Raw genomic sequence first — 26,784 nt, forward strand, 5'->3', positions numbered from 1 at the left:
TAGAAAAGACAGGGATAGGAAGTGGCCATTCAGTCCATCGAAGCCCATCCCTCTAGCACACAGTAAAACTTATACTTCTATAAAGTCTAATTATGCTGAAGCATCTTACTTAAGATGATTTGGACCTTGAAGTGCAGTAACTGTTGTTAGATCAGCAAACAGGACAGCCACTCAGAGACAGCAAAATCTCAGAAACCTGGGCTCCAGAACTAGCCACGCCCCTGGCCAAGTTGTTCCAGTACAGCTACAAGACTGTCATCTACCTGACAATGTGGAAAATTGCCTAGGTATGTCCTGTCCACAAAACGCAGGACAAATCCAATCTGACCAATTACCGCCCCATCAGTTGACTCTCAATCATAAGCAAAGTGGTGGAAGGTGTCGTTGACAGTGCTATCAAGAGGCACTTAGTCAAAAATAAGCTGCTCACCGATGCTCAGTTTCGTTTTTGCCAGGGCCACTCATCTCCTGACCTCAATACAGCCTTGGCCTAACCATGAACAATGGAACTGAATTCAAGAGGTGCAGTGAAAGTGACTGCCCTTGACATCAAGGCAGCATCTGACTGAGCATGGCATCAAGCAGCCCTAGAACTAGTGAAGTCACTGGGAATTAGGGGGAAAACTCTCCACTGGTTGGAATCATACTTAGCACAAAGGAAGATGGTTGTGGTTGTTAGAGGCCAATCACCTCAGCCCCAGGACATCACTGTAGAAGTTCCACAGGGTAGTATCCTAGGCCTAACCATCTTCAGCTGCTTCATCAATGACCTCCCCTCCATCATAACGTCAGATGTGGTGATGTTTGCTGATGACTGCACAGTGCTCATTACCATTCACAACTCCTCAGATACTGAGGCAGTCCGTGTCCACATGCAGCAAGACCTGGACAACATTCAGCTTGGGCTGATATATGGCAAATAATATCCGCACCATACAAGTGCCAGGAAATGACCATCTCCAACAAGAGGGAATCTAGCCATCGCCCCTTGACATTCAACAGCATTACAATTGCTGAATCCCCGAACAATTTCCTGAGGGTTACAATTGACAAGAAACTTAATTGGACCAGCCATATGAATACTATGGCTACAAGAGCTAGATATTCAGTGGCGAGTAACTCACCTCCTGATTCCCCAAAGCCTGTCCACCATCTACAAAGCACAAGTCAGGAGTGTGATGGAATACTTTCCACTTGCCTGGATGAATACAACACCAATCAGGAAGCTCAACACCAACCAAGTCAAAGCAGCCCGTTTGATTGGCACCCCATCCACAACCTTCAACATTCACTCCCTCCACCACTGGTGGCAGCAGCGTGTACCATCTACAAGATACACTGCAGCAACTCACCAAGGCTCCTTCAACAGCATCTTCCAAACCCATGACCACATAGAAGGATAAAGGCAGCAGATGTATGAGAACACCACTACCTGCAAGTTCCCCTCCAAGTTACACACCATACTGAACTTGAACAATATCGCCATTCCTTCACTGTCGCTGGGTCAAAATCCTGGAACTCTTTCTCTAACAGCACTGTGGGTGTACCTACACCAGATGGACTGCAACAGTTTAAGAAGGCAGCTCACAACCACCTTCTCAAGGGCAATTAGCTATGGGTCTTGCTGGTGACACTCACATCCCATGAATGAATTAAAAATGTTAAGCTGTTTCTTTTGTTGGTGCTGACTGATGGAGGAATGCTAGCTAGGACACTGAGGAAATAATGTGCTCTGCTTTGAGTTCTTTTACATCCACCTAAACCACTGGAAATGGTAAACAGGGCCTTAGTGTGACATCTCAAAAGGATGAGTACATGAATTATCCCATCATAGAATGTTTTTATTTTTATTTATTTTATTTAGAGATACAGCACTGAAACAGGCCCTTCGGCCCACCGTCTGTGCCGAACAACAACCACCCATTTATACTAATCCTACATTAATCCCATATTCTCTACCACGTCCCCACCATTCTCCTACCACCTACCTACACTAGGGGCAATTTACAATGGCCAATTTACCTATCAACGTGCAAGTCTTTGGCTGTGGGCAGAAACCGGAGCACCCGGCGGAAACCCACGCAGACACAGGGAGAACTTGCAAACTCCGCACAGGCAGTACCCAGAATTGAACCCGGGTCACTGGAGCTGTGAGGCTGCGGCGCTAACCACTGCGCCACTGTGCCGCCCAATCTGTTTTCTGTTTTCAGTAACACCGATGTTTTGCCTCTAATAAAAAGCTTGACTTATTATTCTGAACATTTGTCACTTTGGATAAAGCTGTATTTTTAATAAAATATTCTTTGGGTAAAAGAAAAAATATTTTTTGTTTGTTTCTTCCAGCTTTACCACTGTGACACTCAGAATCCTCTAACTACAGAACAACAACAGAGCTCACCAGCTTCCAGGCAGCTAACATTGCTGTTCTTCAGCTGGCCAGCAGGGGCAGGGTGATAAACCATCACCCTGTCAAGGCAAACAAGGAATCATTGTACTGCACAGGAGGCCATGCAGCCCATTGAGTCTGAACTAGCTCTTTCAAAGAAAAACCCAGTTAGTCCAACCCCCCTGTTGGTTCTCCATATCCCTGCATTTTTTTCCCTTCATTTATCCAATTCCCTTTTGAAGATTACTATTGAATCTGTTTCCACTGCTCTGTTTAGTTTAGTTTAGTTTAGAGATACAGCACTGAAACAGGCCCTTCGGCCCACCGAGTCTGTGCCGACCATCAACCACCCATTTATACTAATCCTACACTAATCCCAGATTCCTACTACATCCCCACCTGTCCCTCTATTTCCCTACCACCTACCTATACTAGGGGCAATCTTATAATGGCCAATTAACCTATCAACCTGCAAGTCTTTGGCATATGGGAGGAAACCGGAGCACCCGGAGGAAACCCACGCAGACACAGGGAGAACTTGCAAACTCCACACAGGCAGTACCCAGAATCGAACCCGGGTCCCTGGAGCTGTGAGGCTGCGGTGCTAACCACTGCGCCACTGTGCCGCCCTCTATTAGGCAGTGCGTTGCAAGTCCTAAACAGTCATTCCGTAAAAATGTTTTTCTTCATGTCCCCTCTGGTTTTTTTTACCAATCACCTTAAATCTTTGCCCTTTGGTTCTCGACCCACCAGTCACTGGAAGCAGTTTCTCTTTATTTACTCTACCTAAACCTTTCAGGATTATAAAAACCTCTATCAAATTTCCTCTCTCCTCTTAATCTTTATTGATCTAAAGAGAACAACTCCAGCTTCTCCAGTCTATCCACATAACTGTAATCTTTCACCCCGGAACCATTCCAGTAAATCTCTTCTGTATCCTCTCCAAAGCCTTCACATCCTTCCTAAAGCTCAGAATTGGACACAATACAACAAGCTTGCCCAAACTAGTATTTTCTATCGGTTTAGCATAACCTCCTGGCTTTTGTACTCTATGCCTCTATTTATAAAGCTCAGGATACCATATACTTTATTAACTGCTTTGTTAACCTGTCCTGCCACCTTTACCTTGTAACCCCTTTAACATTGTACCATTTAGCTCTTATTGCCTCTCTTTCTTCCCATCAAAATGTATCACCTCATAGTCTTCTGCATTGAATTTCATCAGCTATATGGCTGCCCATTCCACCATTACATCTCTGTCCTTTTGAAGTCTATTACCATCTTCCTCGCTGTTTACTATACACTTACATTTGTGTCAACTACAAAATTCCGAGTTCAAGTTATTAAAGTACATCAAAAATGGCAGTGGTCTTAGTACTAAATCCGGAGGAACACCACTGTATACCTCTCTCTGGTCCAAAAAAGAGCCATTCATTACAACTCTCTGTTTTCTATCGCTGAGTGAATGTTGTATCTATTCTGCTGCTGCCCCTTTTATACCATGAGCTTCAATTTTGCTAACAAGCCCATTTTGTGGTTTACAGGCAAGGTGCTGGATAATTCCCTATAGGAAGAGAAGGAGGAAAACAAGAGGAAGGAGGAAACTACAGAGAGAGTGACTCGAGTTGAGCAAGATGCAATGTGGAGAACTCGTAGAGCGAAATCCGAATTGGACTACGCAGCAGATTTAGTTTTTCTCACCATAAGTCTTAACATACAGAATTTGCAATTTTACTGTCCAGTTAGTGGAGAGATAGTGACTACCATCATTACCAAGTGGCCCTCCAAGTCACACGCCAGCTTGATTTGGAAATTTATCACTATTCCTTCACTGTCGCTGGGTTAATGCCCTGGAATTCCCTACCCCACACAATCATGGGAGCAGCGTCAGTACAAGGGCTGCAACAGTTCAAGGAGAAAGCCCAACACTACCTTCTGAGGGCAACTTGGGAAGGGCAATAAATGCTGACCTTGCAGGCGTTGCCCATATCCCAACAGCAAATTGTAAATAATGAGGTAGTTTTGTGCTGTGTGTCCATACCCAGTTGAAATTGGGACAAGACCTTCCAAACCCTTACAGATAGAAGGGAGAGAAGTCCTTTATTCTGTCTTCTATGGGCAGGATTTGAACACAGATTCCGGAGGTGAAAGAACAGTATGAAAGCTTGAGAATATGCCTGTGCCAGAGGGTCAGGTGTGTACAGAACAAAAGTTTCAATCAGCTAGGTAATGCAATTGGATTCTCTACCTCCTTCAGGAGTTTTCAGCACGATATTATCACTGGGGGGACCTTCTCCTTTCCCATTGAATACTCGAACATTCAGCTTATAATCACTGAAAGGTTGCAACCCTGGCAACATGCCATGGCTTTTGTCTCCACTAAAGCTCAAAATCTTGACATCCGTGTGGCCCTTGCTCCGTTTGATCAGGCTTCCTTGCTTCCAGTAGTAGATCTGCGTGTGATAAGTACAGAGAATAGAAAGGAAGAACTTGCATTTACATCATGCCTTTCATATCCTCTAGGCTTCCTAAAGCACTTCACAACCAATGAATTACTTTTGAAGTGTGATCACTGCTTTTGTGTAGGAGAATATAGCTGCCATTATATGCACACCAGGGTGCCAAAAATATAATAATCAGTTAATCTGTTTTGTGTAGTGTTGGTTAAAGTAGGAATGTTGTCCAAGACACTGGGAGAACTTACTGCTCTTTGAAAATTGGCACGTGACCATTATCTTCACCTAAAAAAGGCAGATGGGGCCCGAGTTTAATTTACATCTGAAAGATGGCACCTCCAGGAATGCTGCCCTCCCTGCACACAAATGTTAGCCTTGGAATCACCAAGTGTATGTACATACTGACTAGAAATCTAGCATTCTTTTATTTTCCAGATATTATTCCACTCTCCACCAATTGTTTCTCCTTCCCTGCTGAAATCATCAACTGCTTGCTGGCTACCTTCCCCAACTAGTTACTTGGATGTGGGCCCAGGCAGTGAGTGTAGGCCTCAGCCTGTATCCATCCAGCATCCACATTGGTGCAATTCCACCAGAGGTCAAGAGACAATGATCAGGAGTGGGATCCATCACACTGGTGGGCCACAGGAGCCTTCGCCTCCTTGCTAGATTTTCATTGATCTCTCCCCCTCTGCTGTAAACATTTACAATTTCCTCTACATTCATCTTTTGTTTCTACGTTTGCCACATTATCAACATAATCACTTTTGTAATTTAATCACTCCTGCCCTGTATCCTATCTCTTCTACTTTTTCCACCCCCTTGCTTAAAAGTTAGCCAGCTCTAACATCTTTCAATTCTAACGAAAGGTTATCGACCTGAAATGCTAACTTTATTTCTTTCTCCACAGATGTTGAGTGCTTCCCGCTTTTTCTGTTTTTGTCTATCAGGGATGGGAAGCCTGGCTGATTTTCTCTTTCCTAGCTTAGGATGCTAGCTGTGGAGCCCCAGCTATGACACTGGCTGAGACCAATTAACTTAGCACATAGCTGGATTAAGCTGAAGGCCTTTCCTGGTCTATGTGACCTGTTGGATTTAATCACTCAGCAATCAGAGGGGCTGCTAATCTGTCACGCAGAGCAGGAATATTACTTTGCTGAGAGGTTATTTCACCCACTTACATTATATCCCTTGAGGAATCCACGGACACTTTTCAGTGGAACTGGATCCCAATGCACTTTTGCCAGTGTGCTATTGACGACATGGACACGCACATTGGTAGGAGCCAACATTGGTACTGGAAATGAAACAGTCAAATTATTTTCCAATAACTAATAACTGCCACACAGGTCCACACAGATAACGACAGAATTGATATCAAATATCTTTTCAGCCAACAAGAACATGTTTTGGATTCTCTTCTTGTTGATTCTCTTCTCTCATCATCATTCACTACTGTAGAATAGAACAAGACTGCTTTCCCAACCGTCCTCACTCACTGCGGACTGAGAAAGGGGAATCCCATAATAAGCTAGGAGACAATTGGCTATATGAATGAAATCATAGCATTCCTATGATTGCAATGGGCTGTAGGTAGAACAGGCCTAAAAATGTTCCTTAGAAGAGAAATAAGAATTCTACACATGGTGTTATTAAGTTTATTGCCTTTGTTTGGACCAATTTTTCTTTGGTGTTGGTATCAACTACTAATGACTTTGTTGGGAAGGACCCAACCAAGTTGAAGGCAGTTACGTCTAACATGAGAGCAGGAAACTACCACAATGATAAATATATAGTGTGCTCTTGAAGGTTCTTGCCCCTGTTCAAAGAACTGTGATGCATGAAACTTTGCTTCTTTCCCTCATTTCAAAATATTTCCTCTACTTAACCTTTCTTGAATCTTCGTGAACCACAACAGACAACAGTGAGGGTGAGAGTTCAGCTGTTGGCAGCCAGGATGCGCAAGGTCCCAATTTTTGGAAACAGAGGTCTCCCCTCCTCTGCAGTCCACTCCCAATGGACCTGTCTTTAAGTAGGGCCAATTGTCCTTAGATACCATGGCAAAGTGTCATTTCTCATGTGTGCATCTGGACAGCAAGATAATTTTTCACAACCTAGCTCACACCGCGTACAAAGTGACATCCCACAGGCATGCCCTTTCCAGCAGTGGGGCTGGACAGTAGTCAGGAGCAGGAAACCCTTCTGGATATTCCTCCTCTTTAGCCCAGGGGTTCGGAGGCCAACTGTAGCTCCACAATCACTGTCTCTGCCAAGAACAGGTAACTCAGCACGAACTGGAAATCCAGCCGGTGACTTTCTGCTCATTATGGCAACACTGGACACTCCCTCTGCCCACAAGGTCACTGGAGAAAGGTGGGAGCTGTCTACTTCAACTATCAGAGCACTTCATTTCGAGCTATGAATTTGCATTTGTGATATCTGAAGCCAATCCCTCAGTCAGGCAAAGGATTGCTTAGAACAATTGGTCATTAAAATTAAATGATAAAACAATGAGACCAATGTTAATGAAAAGCAGTTACTTACAGTCCTCGCCAGAGTATCCGGTTATGACTTCAGGCTCCGAGGCAGCTCCAAGACGATTAAATGCCTGCACTTTCAGCTCATAGGGTGAAAATTCTGGTGTGCCTGAGACGACATATTTTGAAACGTTGGCAACCATCACTGAGGTCCACTCATCATCGCCAACTTTCTGTCTCCAGCTGACTTTGTAAGTCAGGCCCGGTCCATTGGCCTGGACACCTTTCAAAGGCTAAAGAAACAATAGGAAATGTCTAGTCACGTAAAGACAGAACTAGGTTAGATATCAGGATGCCAAGATGTGATTCTTTCCCTAGACAATAGTGGACCTTTGGAATATGTTGCTTGATCATGCAGTCAATGCTGTGTTGTTGAGTTCCTTCAAGTCAGTCATGTTTTTGGTTTGGCAAAGATCACCTTGCAAAAGGTAGATAACTACATCGCATTAATCTGGGCCAATGTGGTTTCTGGATTAATTTTGATTGCCTACATTAGTAGGAGAGGAATTTTAAAGATTTTCTGCCCGCCCACCAATGCAACACCGCCCCCCCCGCCCTTCAACAATTGGCCAAGCTTTTTATCTGCCTGTTCACCTCTCCCAGGAGATCACATAGTTTCGAGTAAAGTGAGGAGTTTATATGTATTGTTGCACAAGGCATCGCAATTGTATGGGTCAGGCCCAATACAGCAGAGTTCTTTCACGCCCATAAATGTTTGTAAATGAGTTAGCTATTCATCTTCTGGACCCTCATTAGGAATTATGGGAAATTAGCTGTCCTGCTGATGCACCAAGTGCAGCACCGCCTGGCATACTGAGTGCACCACTGTCTAGTGTAGTGTAGTGCCACAGGATGTTCTCGGCTGACCTCAGTTTGCTAATGTCCACAGAGGAGTAATTGCAGGGCTACAGTTAGACTTAATGCCACTGGCTTGGGAGGGGAAACCTAGCCAGGGCTTCTGATTCTTATCTAGTAACTTCTGCTGCAGTGTGGGTTCATCATGTGAGAAAAGAATGAGGCTCAGCACAATCCCTCCATAATGTTAGAATAATCCACAGGCATGCGCTGTCTAGCCTTATATATTATGAAAACCTCACATGCCCAATAAGCAATATTAATTACATCGATTTGAACTTGGCCTGAGACTTTTACTGGATATTCTTACAAATAATTTTTTAAAAAGAAAAGCTGGCAGCCAAGATGGCCATGACAATTTGCATATGAATCAACAGAGTAGACTGGAGACAAACATGATTGACTCAACTAGCCAGAACAATGGGGTGCTCTCTGATTCAATTACCTGAGATGGCCTTATCAATGCAGGCATCAAGAGTCATCGACACCCATTGACTCTGAAAGAGCCAGGGACACCCCCCACCCCCCCCAAAACCAGGTATGACTGAACAGCTTGAGGGGGTAGAGCCTTGAATAATCAGAGAAGCTTCCAGAAGGACCTCATTAATACCACTAAGAGGTTTGGTAATGTCATGTGACGACTGTGCAGCTCTGGGGAGACTGAGAGTTTTTGTGAGTCAGAAGGCAGAGCAGTAACTGAGAAGCCATCCACAGAGCAGCTCTCTCTCTTTCCAATAAAGATCCAGAGAAGCCTCAGCTGCCGCTGGTAAAGCCAAGCCAAGACCACCACAACCAGCAACTAGGATACAAGGGTCAAAATCCCCTCTTCAGCCTTCTGGAGCCTGAGAAGCAAGTCCGAACTGTGCACGTGGCCCAGCGAGGATTTCAGGACTACAATTTTAACTAAGGACTCTGGAACTGCTGACTGTATTCAAATTCCATTTATTTCATACTCTATGATACGATAGCGACGTTTAAGAGACATCTTGACAAATATATGAATAGGAAGGGAATAGAGGGATATGGGCCCCAGAAGTGCAGAAGGTGTTAGTTTCGGCAGGCATCAAGATCGGCGCAGGCTTGGAGGGCCGAATGGCCTGTTCCTGTGCTGTAATGTTCTTTGTTCTTTGTACTCCAACCACCCATCTCTGTTTTCCCTCTCTAATCTATTTGTGTGTGTGTGTCTCTCTCTCTCTCTCTCGCATGAATGTGAGCATGGATGCCTAGCGTAATTTAGTAATATTAACCAGTTTAGAGTGATAAGGATAATAAACTTACATCTTTCTTGTTCAAATCCAAGAAAACCTGTCTGATTGGTTCATTTGCAATTATATTAGAGGAACAGGAGCAAGTGCTCACTGAGGTGGTAAGTTCAATCACTGTGTTACAAAAAGATAAACCCTGAAGGGGCGAAGGCGAAGCCTGAGACCCCTTCCTCACCTGGTTGTAATAGAAAATTAGGGACTCTAGTTCGTGATTGTAACTCACAGATAAACAAGAAAATGGAAGTGGGAAACCAAACTGATCCCTATCAAAAAAAAACTTCAGCACTGGCTTTCTTGTGGTTTGTGTTGCTAGAATACTAACATATCCACATCCAAAGCCAGTACCTTCCCAAGCCAGGGTGAAGTAACTTGGGATAAGTTAAAGGCCCTATCTATGGAAGAGTTGAGGAACGTAGCTGGGCAGTTTGGGACTATGTTCCAAACAAAAGCTAAGAAATCTGAAATCCGCAGACTTGTGGCCAACCATTTTTCACTCGAACCTGAAGATTCAGAGACAGGGTTGGAGTCAGACTCAGACAAGGTAATGTTAGCAAAAATACAATTAGAACAAAGGACGTCGTATTGGAATTCCAGAGAGAGGAGAGGGAAAGAGAGAGAGAAGAGAAGGAAAGAGAGCCAATTTTCCAGAAGGAGCAGGAGGAAAGGAAGTTAAAATAGCTTGAATTAGCTAGGGGGGTGACATGGTAACCCCAGCGAAAGCATGGCCAGTATGGAAGCTACACTTAACTCAGGGCCGTGTGCTGAGCTCTTAAAGTTCTCCCAATTAATCCCAAGGTTCAATGAGGAAGACGTGGAAGCATTTATTAGTCACGTTTGAAAAGCTTGCAAGAGAGCAAGATGGCCGGCCGAGAGTTGGACCCTACTGCTGAGAAAACCGTCATGTCCGTGCTGGCCAAAAAAACTAGCTGCCCAATTGAATCCCACCTTTCAGCACTTGGTCCATAGCATTGCAGAACAAAGGACGCATGTCTAGGTACCTTTTAAAAGAATTGAATGTTTCTATCTCCACCACCATTCCTGGGAATGAGTTCCAGACATCCACCACCCTCTGGGTGAAAAGGTTTTTCCTCATGTCCCCTCTAATCCTTCTACCAATCACCTTAAATCTGTGCCCCCTGGTAATTGACCTCTCCATTAGCAAAAACAGATCCTTCCTGTCTATTCTATCTAGGCCTCATAATTTTGTACACCTCAATTAAGTCACCCCTCAGACTCCTCTGTTCTAAGGAAAACAACCCTAGCCTATCCAATCTTTCCTCATTGCTGCAACTTTTGAGTCCTGGCAACATTCTTGTAAATGTCCTCTGTACTCTCTCCAGAGCAATTATGTCCTTCCTGTAATGTGGTGACCAGAACTGTATACAATACTCCAACTGTGGCCTAACCAGCGTTTTATACAGTTCCAGCATCACATCCCTGCTTTTGTATTCTATACCTCGGCCAATATAGGAAAGCATTCCATATGCCTTCTTCACCACTCTATCTACCTGTCCTCCCAACTTCAGGGACCTGTGGACATGCACTCCAAGGTCTCTCACTTCTTCTACCCCTCTCAATATCCTCCCGTTTATTGTGTATTCCCTCGCTTTATTTGCCCTCTCCAATGTATTACCTCACACTTATCTGGATTGAATTCCATTTGCCACTTTTCCGCCCACTCAACCAAACCATTGATATCATTCTGGAGTCTACAGCTATCCTCTTCACTATCAACTACAGGGCCAATTTCTGTGTAATCAGCAAATTTCCCAATCTTGTCTCCCACATTTAAGTCCAAATCATTAATATATACCACAAACAGCAAGGGACCCAACACTGAGTCCTGTGGAATGCCACTGGAAACAGCTTTCCATTCACAAAAACATCCATTGACTACTACCCTTTGTTTCCTGTCACTGAGCCAATTCTGGATCCAACCTCCCACATTCCCCTGAATCCCATGGGCTTTCATTTTACTGACCAGTCTGCCAGGTGGGACCTTGTCAAATGCCTTACTAAAGTCCACATAGACCACATCTACTGCTCTACCCTCATCATCCTTCCTGTTACTTCCTCAAAAAACTCAATTAAGTCAGTAAGACATGACCTTCCTTTAACAAATCCATGCTGACTATCCCTGATTAATCCGTTCCTTTCTAAGGGATAGATTATCCGATCCCTCAGAATAGATTCTAACAATTTACCCACCACCGAGGTCAGACTGACCGAACTATAATTATTTGGCTTATCCCTCGCACCCTTTTTAAACAATGATACAACATTCGCAGACCTCCAATCGTCTGGTACATTGCCTGTATCTAGTGAGGATTTGAAGATGATCCTCAGCGCATCCGTTATTTCCTCCCTGGCTTCCTTTAACAACCTGGGATGCAATCCATCTGGTCCTGTTGTTGTATCCACTTTCAAGGATGTCAGACCCTCTAGTACTTACTCTCTCATTATGGGAAAAGGCATGACCTATTCCTCAGAGAGTGCAGTAAATATGAGAATAATAGTGAATGGTATTGGAGGGCGGTGTACTTGTTTCGGGACCGGTGACCGTTGGGATTGTCCCCAGTTTGCCTGTGGATGGGGTTGACCTGCTCCTAGGTAATGATCTGGTGGGGGTGAAGGTGGTAGCTTCCCCAGTAGTGATAGAGAGACCGAAGGAGGTCAGAGAGACAGGGCTGTGGCAGGAGACGGTTCCCTGCATTTCCCCTGATTGTCTGGTGACTTGGGTCAGGGTCAAACCAGCTCCCCCAGAGAAGACTGAATTGGCACTGCAGACAGATGACCATGCTGTCTGGTTGTCTGAAACCTTCTGTGGGGAGTTAGAGGACCCAGGGAATGGGTTAAACCAATCTTCCCAGCTGAGACTCGACAAGCCGACCCAGTATTAAGGAAGTTAGCACAGGCTGCCCAAACTGCAACTGAAGCAGAGGGAGTCCCTGATTGCTACTCTGTAAAGAATGAGGTGATGAGGAAGTGGAGCTCTCCTCACAGACCTGAGGACAAACAATGGACAGCGGTTCACCAGTTAGTGGTGCCGCCGACTACTGGAGAGAAATATTAAGAATGGCTCATGAGCTTACAATGGCTGCACAAGTCGGTGTACGAAAAACCAATGGCCGCATAAGATAGCAGTTTGACTGTCCAAAACTCCACAAAGATGTAGTGGAATACTGTAAAAGGTGCCACATGTGCCAGGTTGTGAAGAAGCCCCAACCTGCAGTAAAATCTACACCCCTAATTCCTGTACTGTCTTTTGGGGAACCCTCCAGCAGAGGGCTGGTGAATTGTGAGGGGCCCCTGCCGAAAACAAAAGGGGACAGACAAGCATAGGTCTGGCAGACAGTTAGGGAGGAAGGGGACGAAAAGGACAGTGAGGCCAGATTAAAGGAGGATTCCAAAATGGAACCCCCGACTATCCAGTCAGGCCATCCTAAAATGTTGGGAAAATTAGACCCCACACCTTAACCACCCATTTATACTAATCCTATATACCCATATTCCCTACCATATCCCCATCATTCTCCTACCACTTCCCTACACTAGGGGCAATTTACAATGGCCAATTTACCTATTAACCTGCACGTCTTTGGCTGTGGGAGGAAACCGGAGCACCCGGCAGAAACTCACGTGGTCACAGGGGGAACTTTCAAACTCCACACAGGCAGTACCCAGAACCAAACCGGCTGTGAGGCTGTGGTGCTAACCACTGCGCCACTGTGCCGCAGGGGAGTGCAGCAGAATCTGGACAGATACCTGTGAGCAGCAATGTCCCAGAGGACATGGGAGAGAATAGCAAAGAGACCCACCCCACAGTCAAGAGAAAAGGGAAACAAAAATGCCTTAAAATGAGCAGCACTTGTATGACTCACCAGAACACTCAAAGTCAGGTCAGGGTGGATCTACCCACTGAAAATCCAATGATCAGCGCTCAAGCCCAAAGCTAATCAAATCCTACAATTTCACTTCAGATTCCAGCAAGAACAAGGGCTCAGAGGACATTTCAGACACCTCACAGGGGCTTAAAACCGATTTATTACCCATAATAATAGATAGAGAAATTATCAAGGTACTGGAACCTGAAGGGTTAGAATCACGTGTTGCAGAAACAGCAGCTGAGGGGTTAAAGCTTGTGCATAAAGAAGAACTTGCCCTAGACAATTATGGAAATTTGCAGACACCAAGCTTCCCAACAACTACATGGTTAGTAAGATGCCCATGCCCAGCTTATTACAAACTGATACTAAAGAAATTTTAAACCCACTGGATAACACCTAACCATCCCAGACCACCCTCAAGGGAAAAGGGCAGTTAAATTGGCCTTACTGCTGCAGAGGAAAAAAGACAAGCTGCAATCATTTTTAAGATTCCTGAGTGAATGAGAGTGAAGGAAAAATGCATGTGTGTTTTCTTGTTAACTCCTGTAATGAAATGCTCCCACTGTCGCGTTTCTGTTGGGAGAATGCGGGGGGGGGGGGGGGGGGGATGGACTGCTAATGCCTGTGGAATCATATCATTCAAGATTTCTCTTCAGAAGAGGTGGGAGAACCATGGGAGTGTGGGCAGGGTGAGCAGCAGAAGGAAAGGAATTTAACTGTGGGGAAGTGGTAAGCAACCATTTCAATAAACAAATAGAGGCTTTGAGCGTCTCAAATGTATGAATGCCGAGTACTACAGCATCTGCCATGTATTGACTTTGTCTTTGGTAATTTTTGTACTGAACAAAGTGAGGCATGTCAGTGCCACAACCATGCAGAGCGGTTAGATGTGGAGTACAGCTCCCTATTCTGTGTCCCAACAATGTGCCTCAGCTCCAGGCTTAGGAGAGAAGAATCCCCAAATAGACCAGTGTGACATTTTCCAATCCCACACCAGTCATCCTATGGCCTCTTGAGTTAGATTATCTATTTAACCTCACACCAGGCCAGATTTGTGCTGCAGAAGTCTTTGAACCCATTAATCTGGTTCTGAACCTAGGTCCTAGAGGTGAATGGTCAGTGTGTAACCAGTCAATCTGCCGAAATAACTTTAAATGCAATAGAATTAGTTCAAAGTCCCCAGAGAAATTATTTCACCTTAACATTATCATAAATTCAGAGATTCTCTAAAGTTGATGTGTGTACAAAGTATGTGGGAAACCTGTATCAATACAGTTAATGGAACAAGTTCGGTGTGTCCTTTCTAGAGTATTAACATCGCTTAAACACACCCACCCACCAACCCACATACATACACACACACAAAGTTGGTTTGCATACCTCCCATGTTATCACCAGGTTATTGGGTTCAGTTCCCATCCCTTGAACCCCTGAGGGATTTTCATCAGGGGCTAGAAGAAACAAACAAAGTTACTGTATAGCATAAAGGCAAATATAGACAAATATAGACAAAGACCCACTTTTTTTTTTTACACAACTCAGGTCTGGCAGGATCACTGACTTTGCATTAACATGTCTGGAAAGGCCACTAACTGTTGCTTCACGTTGCCCTCTTGTACATGGAGACGGTGGCCAGTATTCTTGTACAAGCCTAGGTAGCAAATGCCTGTTGGCTAGTTGACCATAGAAGGCAGACTAATCTGGATCTATTGTAATGGATAGTATATCAAAATGTCCTCACCCAGCACCCACACAAGTGTACTTTCAGCATGAGACAATAAAGAGTGATCTGCAGCAGGAAGCCTGGCCAATTTTCCCTTTCCTTCCTCACTGGAACACCCAGTTCAGTCATCAAGCCCTAACTGCCGAGAACAGCAAAATCTGCACAGACTGGGGATAGAACCTGCGGCCTTGCTTGCTGTGTGAAGTTCAGCTAATCGCTGGACATTGGAAGTGGGATGGAGCCTTTGTTATAGCTCTTTTAAAAAAAAATCCTGGTCTTGTAATGTATTAGAACAGGAACATTCACCGGTGGCTAAAGTTGTAATATACAGTAGGTACCCGAGCCGTAATAGCCACCCAATGATCTACAGAAATCTGACAACTACACTGTCATTGCCTAGTCTAAAACTGTGGTTGGCACGTTTGGCCGTAAACACTGGTGTCAGGGGGATCCCAGATCGACTGCACCTCACAAACCTGTGACATCAGCCACCTAGAAGGACAAAGGCAGCAGACGCATCGCAATGCCACCATCTCCAAGGGCCCCTCCAAGTCACACACCACTCCTGACTTAGACATTTTCTATAATTGTTGTTCCTTTATCATCGCTGGTTCACAATCCTGGAACTCCCTACTGGGAGTACCTTCCATATAGAGACCACAGTGATTCAAGAAGAAGGCTCACCTTCTTAACATCATCCACCGCTGAGGCTTGTGATTGTTCTAGCTCCCAAATGTGCTCTATGCCCCAAAATGCACACTGCCTCTACAGTCGCTCTACAGAACCATGCAGCCAAGGGGCACCAAGGCTTATTGAGGCCCATTACGAATGCAAAGATCTCTTGTTGCTCGTAATCCTGAGGAATATCCCAGTCACTCGGCACCAGTCATGAAGGGGCCCCAGAAGCTTCAGTTGATTTTTTTTTCCCGAATGGGGACTCCCAGCTTACAGGGTTTGGACTGACTTTGGACTCCTGATATGTGTGCCATCACACCATTTCCCCTCCTACCCACCAATTAAAGAGCAGTCTTTCCAAAATGTCTGCTGCTCTTTCCAAGCTGCTGGTGTAGGGAATCCCACCCATTCCCTCCTCAGTCTCAGTGCTCTCCCAGTGTACGATTCCCAATATGATGAGAGGGCCATACAAGATGCTAATCAGATGATCCAAACCGTTGGGGACCCAAGGGCAGCCAACACTAAGTTCCCTGGTCCGTGAACCCATTGTTGCCCCAATCCACAATCTTGAGGCCCTGGGCATAGCACAAGTTGGCACAATGAGGCTCGACTGCAACATAGCCAGGCTGCAGGAAAGAGGGTGTGCAATGGGGAGTACTTGCTGCTTTGGAGGAACAAGGGAAGAATGTTGGGAGAAGCAATGAATGTTGCACCATTGCTGAGAAATAGAGCGAGGCAAGCGAGTGCCAGAGAATGTGAAATTTGGGAGGCTAAAAGTGAGACAGGGATCAGCTGACAGAAAATCTTTTTACTGCCATCCAATCCAAGTTGTGGGATAAGATCCTCCAACTACAACCTTCTATTACAGCTGCGATTGTTTTAATGCACAGTTGTCTCATTGATACTATCTTACCAGCTGGCTGTGTGAAGTAGCGCTCAGATGGGAAACCTGGTTTACTCCTGCCTATTCGATTGGCGGCAATAACTCGGAAGGCGTAGTTTACAAAGGGGGAAAGCTTCAGCTCCGCCGTAGTTCGGGTTCCCACAACATCAGTTAGATGGTGCCACAATCCAGGCTCAAACTGATCTTCTTCATACTCAATGATGAACTCTGAGAGAAAAACAGCATCAATTGCACAAGGGAATGGACTTGTCCTGTTGCAGGCCACATAGTGTCTGATAAACGTTCAGACGCATTTCTTGAATTTCTACCAAAGTTATCTTTAAAGATAAACATGGCTCACCTGACTCTCCCTGAACCCCATCCCCCAGCAGAAGTAAAGCCAGCTCCACTTGAACTGGATGTACAGTTGGTCAATTTGGACACACCCTCCAAATGTCCTACGCTCACATCAACAGCCCAGCCCATGACGCCACAGACACGCCTCCCCGGCCCTAGCAGGGAAATTGGCCAGCTTCTCCTTTACTGTACAACCGAATGCAAATGATAGTGTGAGGACTGGGCCTGGAAATCCAGTTTGTTTTCGCATATCCCACCTCTACGACCCGAAGTACCCCAGAGTGGAGAGGAATGACAGTAGACACTGGCACAACAGTGAAAGCCATAAACCTGCATAAAGGTGGCTTGTAATCTCTTTAGTGTAGATGATCGCGGGGTGATTTAATTGAGGGGTTAAAAATGATAAATTGATTAGATAGGGTAGATAGAGAGAGGGAGTCCAGAACAAGGGGCAGAACCTGAAAATTACAGCCAGACTTTCAGGGTGATGTCAGGAAGCACTTTTTCAACACAAGGTTCCAGATTTCCAAGAGCCTATCTCCACTAAAAAGCTGTGAATGCTAGGAGTCAATTGAAGTGTTTAAGACTGAGACTGATAGATTTTTGTTAAGTATGGGTATTGAAGCACATAAAACAAAGAAACCTAATAGAATTAAGGTACAGATCAACCATGATCTAATTGGAGGTTGAAGCAGGAACCAGTCTGAGGTAAAATTGGTTGCTGTGGAGCTTCCTCAGAATTTGAGGCCTAGCGAAACAACAATGCTTTTGAAGGTCAATTGTTTTTAAAACGTACTTGTAATGGGACTGTTATGCTCATCTCCTGGTATCCATGACAATTGCACACTTCTGTCTTGAGGATTGGTTAATTCCAGGTCTATTGGTGGATCGGGACAATCTATGGGATAAAGACACTTGAATTAAAACCAGAAGGGCCTTAACAGACATAAATCCTCGAAATCCTGTCACAGATCAGAAGCCAGACGGATATACGTGGAATGCTGGGTGATGTGGCTGCATGCACATGGGCCTCTTTCATACTCAGCAAGTTGGTGGGAAGATATTTCTTTCTGGCTCAGCAGCAGCCATTGAGTTAAATGAGGCCTCAGCAAAAGAGCAACATGCAAATACTTGGGAGGCTAAAATGACCTACTTACATTACTGAACTTTGCAATCCATTGCAGCTCTTCACAATGAAGCTATTGATTGTTGGTCACTAAAAGCTCCTCATAAAGAGCCCATGCCAACCTGACTGACACATTAAGCTGCTATTCTGTTTGTTTGTGCCTAAGTTTAAACCTGGCAGAAATAACAAGACATAAAAATAGAGATTGAGGAGGAAGGAAAGACTGACTAACCTCCTCATTCACCCAGAGACACTCGACAGGCCCCGAATGGAAAAACTAATTTAAACCGTTGCAGTGTTTTTCCCTCCACAACACTAGTCAAATGTTCAATCCATGTATTGATGATCACTCTTTGTGCAGAAATAAACTTTACAACATCTGTCCGAAATGTGGCTTTCACTGGTTTGAACCTGTCATAGTTTAGTTTGGAGATGTGATCTGGTCTTTTTTTTTTAAATACTGGTTTTTAGTAAGGTATCAAGACCTTGAAGAGAGTGCCGATGAGATTTACTTGAATTGTACCAGGAACAAGGGACTATCAGTTATGCGGATGGACTAGAGAAGCTGGGATTGTTCTGCTTAGAGCAGAGAAGATTAAATGGAGATTTAATAGAGGTATTCAAAACTATGAAGGGATTTGATAGAGTAAATCAGTAGAAACTGTTTCCTTTGGCAGGAGGGTCGGTAACCAGAGGACACAGATTTAAGGAACTTGCAAAAGAGCCAGAGAGGATATGAGGGAGTATTCTTTTGCCAGGAAGTGAGGGATGCATTGCCTGAAAGGGTGGAGGATTCAAGAGTTACATTCAATGGGAATCGGAAAAATAACTGAAAAGGAAAACATTTCAGGGCTATGGGGAAAGAGCAGGGGGGCATGGGCCAGTATAGGCATAAAGGGCTGAATGTTCTCCTCTTTCCCTATATGTTTCTACGGTTAGTATCTTCAAAGTTTCTCTAGGCTCATCTAAATCCTAAATAACTCCCTAATGGTTCATCTGATACAGGTTTATTTGCCTCAGTTTAATAAACAGGGCTGAAAGACATAACTTCGCCAATGAGTACATCTTGCTTCCTACCCTTCAACCAGGGTTTATGTTGCATGTAATTAATTATTTAATTAATAGCCTTTTGTGTTGAGCTTTACCTTAAGCCTTTTGGAAGTGAGGGCTTCCCATAGCCCTCTCGGGTTATCATATCATCAAAGATGCCAAGGAGTTTGTGCAGGCAGGAATGTCCCCTCTGAATCCATGTTGTCTATTGTTAACTAGGTTATTGCTGTACAGATGCTACTCCTGATAATCAATTCCAATACCTTACACAGAATGGAAAGAAGGCTAATGGATCTGGATCAGAACTCGCCTGTGTTTGCTTTGTCATCCATTTTTAATATAGGCAACACATTAGCCTGTTTTGAATTTTCTGGTAGCTCGCCAATGTGCAGTGATTCTCCAAAAATGATGTCCTCACAAATCTCCTCTCCTGTTTCTCTTAACACATGGGATTAGTACAATCTATCTTTCGGAATGTATTTGTTTTAAGCCCATTTAGCCTGTCTTGGAATGCTTTTTGGAGTATAGTCAGTTGTAATGTAGAAAATGGGGCACCCAATTTGCACACAGCAGGTCCCACAAGCAGGATTGGGGTAATCACCAGATAATCTGTTTTAGTGGTGTTGTTTGAAGGTTATATTTTGCCAGGACCCCAGGGAAAATGCCCCTGGTTTTCTCTGAATAGTGCCGTGGGATCTTTTATGTTCATCTGAGACAGAGCCTCGGTTTAATGTCTCATCCAAAAGATGGCACCCCCAACAGTGCAGCACTACCTCAGTACTGCACTGGAGCATCAGCCCAGGTGATTGGCTCAAGTCTCTGGAGTGCGACTTGAACGCATAACCTTCTGACTCAGAGGCGAGCGTGTTACCACTGAGCCACGGCTGACAAGAAAGTTATTGTGATGGAATTGAACATCCTTCTTAATATTAGTAATTTTCACAAGCTGAAGAGAGCATTTTCTTGCACAAAATATCCTCTGAAAGTCAACATTAACAATTCACCTCTCTTTACTAGGAGACTAATGAAAACAAAAGCGTTATTTCTGCCTGTGTGCATGCAGTTTACAGTGAGGGTTTGAAAACTGCTCACTATAGAACTCTGCACCAATTAATGTAAACTGTGTTTCACAATAGCGCCATGTATTAGAGAGATCAGATCCATCTTAAAGCTGTGGAATCAAAACATTAAACTAGAGGGTCTCCAATGTTATTGCTCAAAGATGAAAAAATTGCAAGAGAGCAAGTAAATTGATAATGCGTTCCAAAATTTTGAAGATTGTTCAATTAGTTCCATTTTTGTGACTGCAAGATTGGAGCCAATCAGCATTTTTCATGCCCTACACACCCATCAAACACACTAACACCCCCCGCCCGCCCCCCCCACACACACACTCTCTCTCTCTCTCCAGGCACACGCGCACTCTCTCCAGGCACATGTGCGTACACACAGCGTAAACATGCAGACTCCAGACACACACACTCCAGTCACACACACGCACACTCCAGACGCACACACGCACACTCCAGACGCACACACGCACACACACACACTCCAGACACACACACACACACACTCCAGACACACACACACACACACACACTCCAGTCACACACACACACACACACACACACTCCAGTCACACACACGCACACTCCAGACGCACACACGCACACTCCAGACGCACACACGCACACACACACACTCCAGACACACACACACACACACTCCAGACACACACACACACACACTCCAGACACACACACACACACACACACTCCAGTCACACACACACACACACACACACACTCCAGTCACACACTCCAGTCACACACACACTCCAGTCACACACACACTCCAGTCACACACACACTCCAGTCACACACACACTCCAGTCACACACACACTCCAGTCACACACACACTCCAGACACACACACACTCCAGACACACACACACTCCAGACACACACACACTCCAGACACACACACACTCCAGACACACACACACTCCAGACACACACACACACACTCCAAGCTCACACATTAGACACAGTCATATTCCAGACACCCATGTCAGACACTCTTGCACTCCCTATAGGTAAAGTGGACAGTTACAGATACTCCAAGGTTCTGATACTTTTGTTGTGTGTTTCCAATAATGGGGAATTCTTGTCCAAATGTTTTAATGTTATGTGATGCAACATTTAACAGTCACACCAGGTATTACTCCCATTGCATGCAAAATCCCCAGTGTGACTTTAAAGATTGCGTGCACCAAAAGTACAGACTGCACCTTAACAAGTCAGTAAAAAGCCAGAAAGGCTGGAAACACATAGCAGGCCCAGAATCATTCGGAAGAGTGAACATGGTGGCTGTTTGGGAAGATACAAGAGAACTGTTTTCCTCACAGCTGTCAATGGAGATGAATCACTCAGTGGAACCTTCATCACCAGCCAGATGGAGGGGACTTCATTGGTAGACAATCTGGCAAGTGAGTGACCACCTTCAAATTCTGACACAAGGCACAGCAAAGCCTTTGTCAAGTGACAGAATCAATCGCAAAATAACCTTTGCGTAGTTTGAGTGGCCACAAAAAACACAAAATACAAAGCTATCCATGTCTCCCAGAAGGCTCTGTTCTGCACCAATTCTGATAATGGAAGTTCCACAGTTTGTGAAAACACAGAATCACCCAGAAGGTGAAGGAAGCACCAATACAAACTGATCTACAGTTAACACAGAGGGACTGAAATAAACATATCTACCTTTTCTAAAAGAAAAACCCCAAAGAAACAGGCACAAGGTACACCGAATGTTCTTTGTGACATGGTGAGTTAATGCTACATATAAAGGAGCAGTGTGGAGCTGTATTAGCATCACCCTCCACAATGCTTCATCTCAAGTGGTCAATGGATAGAAAATGAAGCTGGTGAACATGCTATAATCACTGCTGGAAATGAAGGTACAAGAGCTAAGTCAAAACAAATGGAAGAGTGAATTGCGTTCAGACAAACACTTGTTAGTTTACCGTGAGGGCAAGCTGGAGTTGAGGAACGGGCTGGAAATAAAGAGCAAGGTTAGGGTTTAGTTGTAGCTAACACAAGTTAAAACAGTCACATTTTTCAGCCAGTTTTATATATATATTAACAAAATAACTTGGAAGAAATCGCATTTACACAGCACCTTAATCCATCTCTCAGAAAAATCTTAGCATGATTGCCACATAATGCATTACATTGAGGTACAGTGACTGTTGTCATGTAAGCATCATAGGTATTTTGCACACATCAAAAGGCTTCAAATGACAGTGAGATGAATGTCCAGTCTATCTGCTTTTTTGATGGTGTTGACTGAGCTATGATTGTTGGTTAGGACGTTTGATCAGAAGGTTGGACCTTTGGCATTGCATTGCCCCCTAAGCATTGCATTGGAGTATCAGCCTAAATTAGACCTGGAGTGGTGCTTCAATCATATCCATTGTACTGATTGTGAGATGTTGCTTTCAGTTAAAAAAAACCTTTGCCCATATGTTTCTCTTTTAAGGGTTGCCCTATTCTGACAGGGTATAGATTCAGATCCACACTGCCAAGGAGAATGAAACACTCAACACCTGGGGTGCTAACTGTTGCCCAGTCCCAACCTGGACAGCAGCTTGGGATTGATTGGGTTGAGGGCTGAGACTCAGAAGCATTCACATATGTATTAATCTTCTGTTATGTGGCTTTCAGTTACAAAATTATCACCCACAAATCTGGATCAAAATCCCAGTTGTCCATTCCATCCATTGTGCTGCTGCTGATTGCCTTGATGCCATTTAAAGACAGCGGGGGGTGAGGGGGGTAGTAATTCTGTGCCCCCTAAGGGCAATGACATGTCAAGTATTGGAAGCAAGGAGAGGTTTTTTAAAAATTCATTCATGGGATGTGGGCGTCGCTGGCCAGGCCAGCATTTATTGCCCATTCCTAATTGCCTTTGAGAAGGTGGTGGTGAGCTGCCTTCTTGAACCGCTGCAGTCCATGTGGGGTAGGTACACCTGTTAGGAAGGGAGGTCCAGGATTTTGACCCAGCGATAGTGAAGGAACGACGATATAGTTCCAAGTCAGGATGGTGTGTGGCTTGGAGTGGAACTTGCAGGTGGTGGTGTCCCCATGCATCTGCTGCCCTTGTCCGTCTAGTTGGTAGCCATCGCAGGTTTGGAAGGTGCTGTCCAAGGAGCCTTGGTGTGTTGCTGCATTGCATCTTGTAGATGGTACACACTGCTGCCACTGTGGGTCGGTGATAGAGAGAATGAATGTTTGTGGATGGGGTGCCAATCAAGCGAGCTGTTTTGTCCTGGATGGTGTCGAGCTTCTTGAATGTTGTTGGAGCTGAACCTATCCAGGCAAGTGGAGAGTATTCCATCACACTCCTGACTTGTGCCTTGTAGATGGTGGACAGGCTTTGGGGAGTCAGGAGGTGAGTTACTCGCCACAGACTTCCTAGCCTCTGACCTGCTCTTGTAGCCACGGTATTTATATGGCTACTCCAGTTCAGTTTCTGGTCAATGGTAGTCCCCAAGATGTTCATAGTGGGGGATCCAGCGATCATAATGCCATTGAATGCCAAGGGGAAATGGTTCGATTCTCTCTTGTTGGAGATGGTCATTGTCTGGCATTTGCGTGGCACAAGTGCCACCTCAGCCGAGGCTGGAAAAAAATCCAATGTCCAAAAAGGAGATTCTTGAATAAAGAACATTTGTTCTTTTGAAATATTAGCTGAAGTTGGCCATTTTAAGAGAATTTTGTTTAACGATTTATTTATTTAGAGATACAGCACTGAAACAGGCCCTTTGGCCCACCGAGTCTGTGCCGACCAACAACCACCCATTTATACTAACCCTACAGTAATCCCATATTCCCTACCACCTACCTACACTAGGGGCAATTTATAATGGCCAATTTACCTATCAACCTGCAAGTCTTTGGCTGTGGGAGGAAACCGGAGCACCCGGCGAAAACCCACGCGGTCACAGGGAGAACTTGCAAACTCCACACAGGCAGTACCCAGAATCGAACCCGGGTCCCTGGAGCTGTGAAGCTGCGGTGCGAACCACTGCACTTATATATGACCAGAGCTCACAGTGACTGCATGTGATATGAGTGAAACAATGCTTCATGTCTTTGGGATTACTTTTTCTGGGGGAAGTATTCGTCCCTTACAATTGCACATTCAAACAGCATCCTCTCCAAATTTAGATTTCACATTTTAGACTGCTATAATATCAATCTTTTCCCCCATAATATATTGACCACCTGGATCACTGTGTACCAGGAGATTTATTAAAGCCCTGAAAATGAAAAGAAGTTAGAAAAGTATGTTATAAACTGAAAATTAAGTTCACAACTCAGGCCCAAATATTTCGCTCACTTTCCAAGGGCAAAACAAGTATTAACTCAGAAAAATAAAATCACTCACCCACCTCTACCTCCAAAAACAGTCACAGCCTTTACTGTCATGTAAATGAACTATCAATTCAAACTTCACACGTGAACCCATCAGCACAACAAATCTGAATTAGTTCAGCTGACAGTGGTTTATGTCCATGTCCCTGCTCTGTCATAGAATCATAGAGTTATACAGCACAGAAACTTCGGCCCATCGTGTCCACGTCGGCCATCGAGCCTATCTATTCTAATCCCATTTTCCAGCACTTGGCCTGTAGCCTTGTATGCTATTGCATTTCAAGTGCTCATCTAAATATTCCTTACATGTTGTGAGGGTTCCTGCCTCTACCACCCTTTCAAGCAATGTGTTCCAGATTCTAACCCCCATCTGGGTGAAAAAAATTTTCCTCAAATCTCCTCTAAACCTCCTGCCCCTTATCTTAAATCTATGCCCCTCGTTATTGACCCCTCCGCTAAGGGAAAAAGTTTCTTCCTGTCTACCCTATCAATGCCCCTCATAATTTTGTAAACCTCAATCAGGTCCCCCTTCAGCCTTCTCTGCTCTAAGGAAAACAACCCTAGCCTATCCAGTCTCTCTTCATAGTCGAAATGCTCCAGCCCAGGGCGACATCCTGGTGAATCTCCTCTGCACCCTCTCCAGTGCAATCACATCCTTCCTATAGTGTGGCGACCAGAACTGTACACAGTACTCCAGCTGTGGCCTAACTAGAGTTTTTACAGCTCCATCATAACCTCTTGTATTCTATGCCTCGACTACTAAAGGCAAGTATCCCATATGCCTTCCGAATCACCTTATCTACCTGTGCTGCTGCCTTCAGTGATCTATGGACAAGTACACCAAAGTTGCTCTGTATTTCCTAGGGTCCTACCGTCTATTGGATATTCCCTTACCTTGTTAGTCCTCCTAACATGCATCACCTCACGCTTCTCAGGATTAAATTCCATTTGCCACTGCTCTGCCCATCTTACCAGCCCATCTATATCGTCCTGTAATCTGAGGCTTTCCTCCTCACTTTTTACGACACCACCAATTTCCTTGTCATCTGCAAACATACTGATCATACCTCCTATATTCAGATCTAAATCATTAATGTACACTACAAACAGCAAGGGTCCCAGCACCGATCCCTGCGGTACACCACTGATCACAGGCTTCCAATCGCAAAAACCCTCGACCATCACCCTCTGCCTCCTGCCACTAAGCCAATTTTGGATCCAATTTGCCAAATTGCCCTGGATCCCATGGGCTCTTACCTTCTTGACCAATCTCCCATGCAGGACCTTATCAAGAGCCTTGCTGAAATCCATGTAGACTACATCAACTGATTTACCCTCATCTACACACCTAGTCATCTCCTTGGAAAATTCAATCAAATTTGCTCGACATGATCTCCCCCTGACAAAGCCATGCTGACTATCCTTGATAAATTCCTGCCTCTCCAAGTGGAGATTAATCCTGGCCCTCAGAATTTTTTCCAATAGTTTCCCTACCACTGATGTTAGACTCACCGGCCTGTAATTACCTGAATTATCCCCACTACCCTTCTTGAATAACGGTACCACATTCGCTGTCCTCCAGTCGTCTGGTACCTCTCCTGTGGACTGAGAGGATTTGAAAATTTGTGTCAGAGCCCCTGCAATCTCCTCCCTTGCCTCACATAGCAGCTTTGGATACGTCTCATCTGGGCCTGGGGATTTATCCACTTTTAAGCCCGCTAAAACCCCTAATACCTCCTCCCTTTCAATGCTAACTTGTTCAAGTATATCACAATCCCCCTCCCTGATCTCTACACCGATATCATCCCCCTCCATAGTGAATACAGATGAAAAGTAATCATTTAAAACCTCACCTATGTCCTCCGGCTCCACACACAGATTGCCACTTTGGTCCAGAATAGGCCCTCCTCTTTCCCTGGTTATCATCTTGCTCTTAATATACTTAGAAAACCCCTTGGGATTTTCCTTTATCTGGCCGCTAGTGTTTCTTCATGCCCCCTTTTCATTCTCCTGATTACTTTTTTAAGTACCCCCCCCCCCCCCCTAACACTTTCTATACTCCTCTAGGGCCTCTGCTGTTTTCAGCCCTCTGAATCTACCATAAGCCTCCTTTTATTTTTCCTTATCCAATTCTCTAAATCC

At 44.7% G+C, this 26,784-nt stretch overlaps 1 protein-coding gene across 10 annotated transcripts in view; it reads right to left on the reverse strand.

The window, feature by feature from the left end:
• nrcama (neuronal cell adhesion molecule a) overlaps positions 1 to 26,784 on the reverse strand; it is a 475,148-nt gene that overhangs the window by 59,171 nt on the left and 389,193 nt on the right. For 9 of the 10 annotated variants that reach the window (XM_068050995.1, XM_068050994.1, XM_068050993.1 and 6 more), the window contains 6 exons: positions 17,821 to 17,922; positions 16,698 to 16,895; positions 14,767 to 14,837; positions 7,387 to 7,612; positions 6,024 to 6,139; positions 4,635 to 4,839 (listed from right to left, as the gene is read on the reverse strand). In XM_068050995.1, the coding sequence (XP_067907096.1) occupies positions 4,635 to 4,839; positions 6,024 to 6,139; positions 7,387 to 7,612; positions 14,767 to 14,837; positions 16,698 to 16,895; positions 17,821 to 17,922 (918 nt within the window). The remainder of the gene's footprint in view (positions 1 to 4,634; positions 4,840 to 6,023; positions 6,140 to 7,386; positions 7,613 to 14,766; positions 14,838 to 16,697; positions 16,896 to 17,820; positions 17,923 to 26,784) is intronic. The other variant, XM_068050999.1, reaches the window with a different exon arrangement.

The sequence above is a fragment of the Heterodontus francisci genome, chromosome 18 (genome assembly GCF_036365525.1).
Source record: "Heterodontus francisci isolate sHetFra1 chromosome 18, sHetFra1.hap1, whole genome shotgun sequence".
Lineage (NCBI taxonomy): Eukaryota > Metazoa > Chordata > Chondrichthyes > Heterodontiformes > Heterodontidae > Heterodontus > Heterodontus francisci.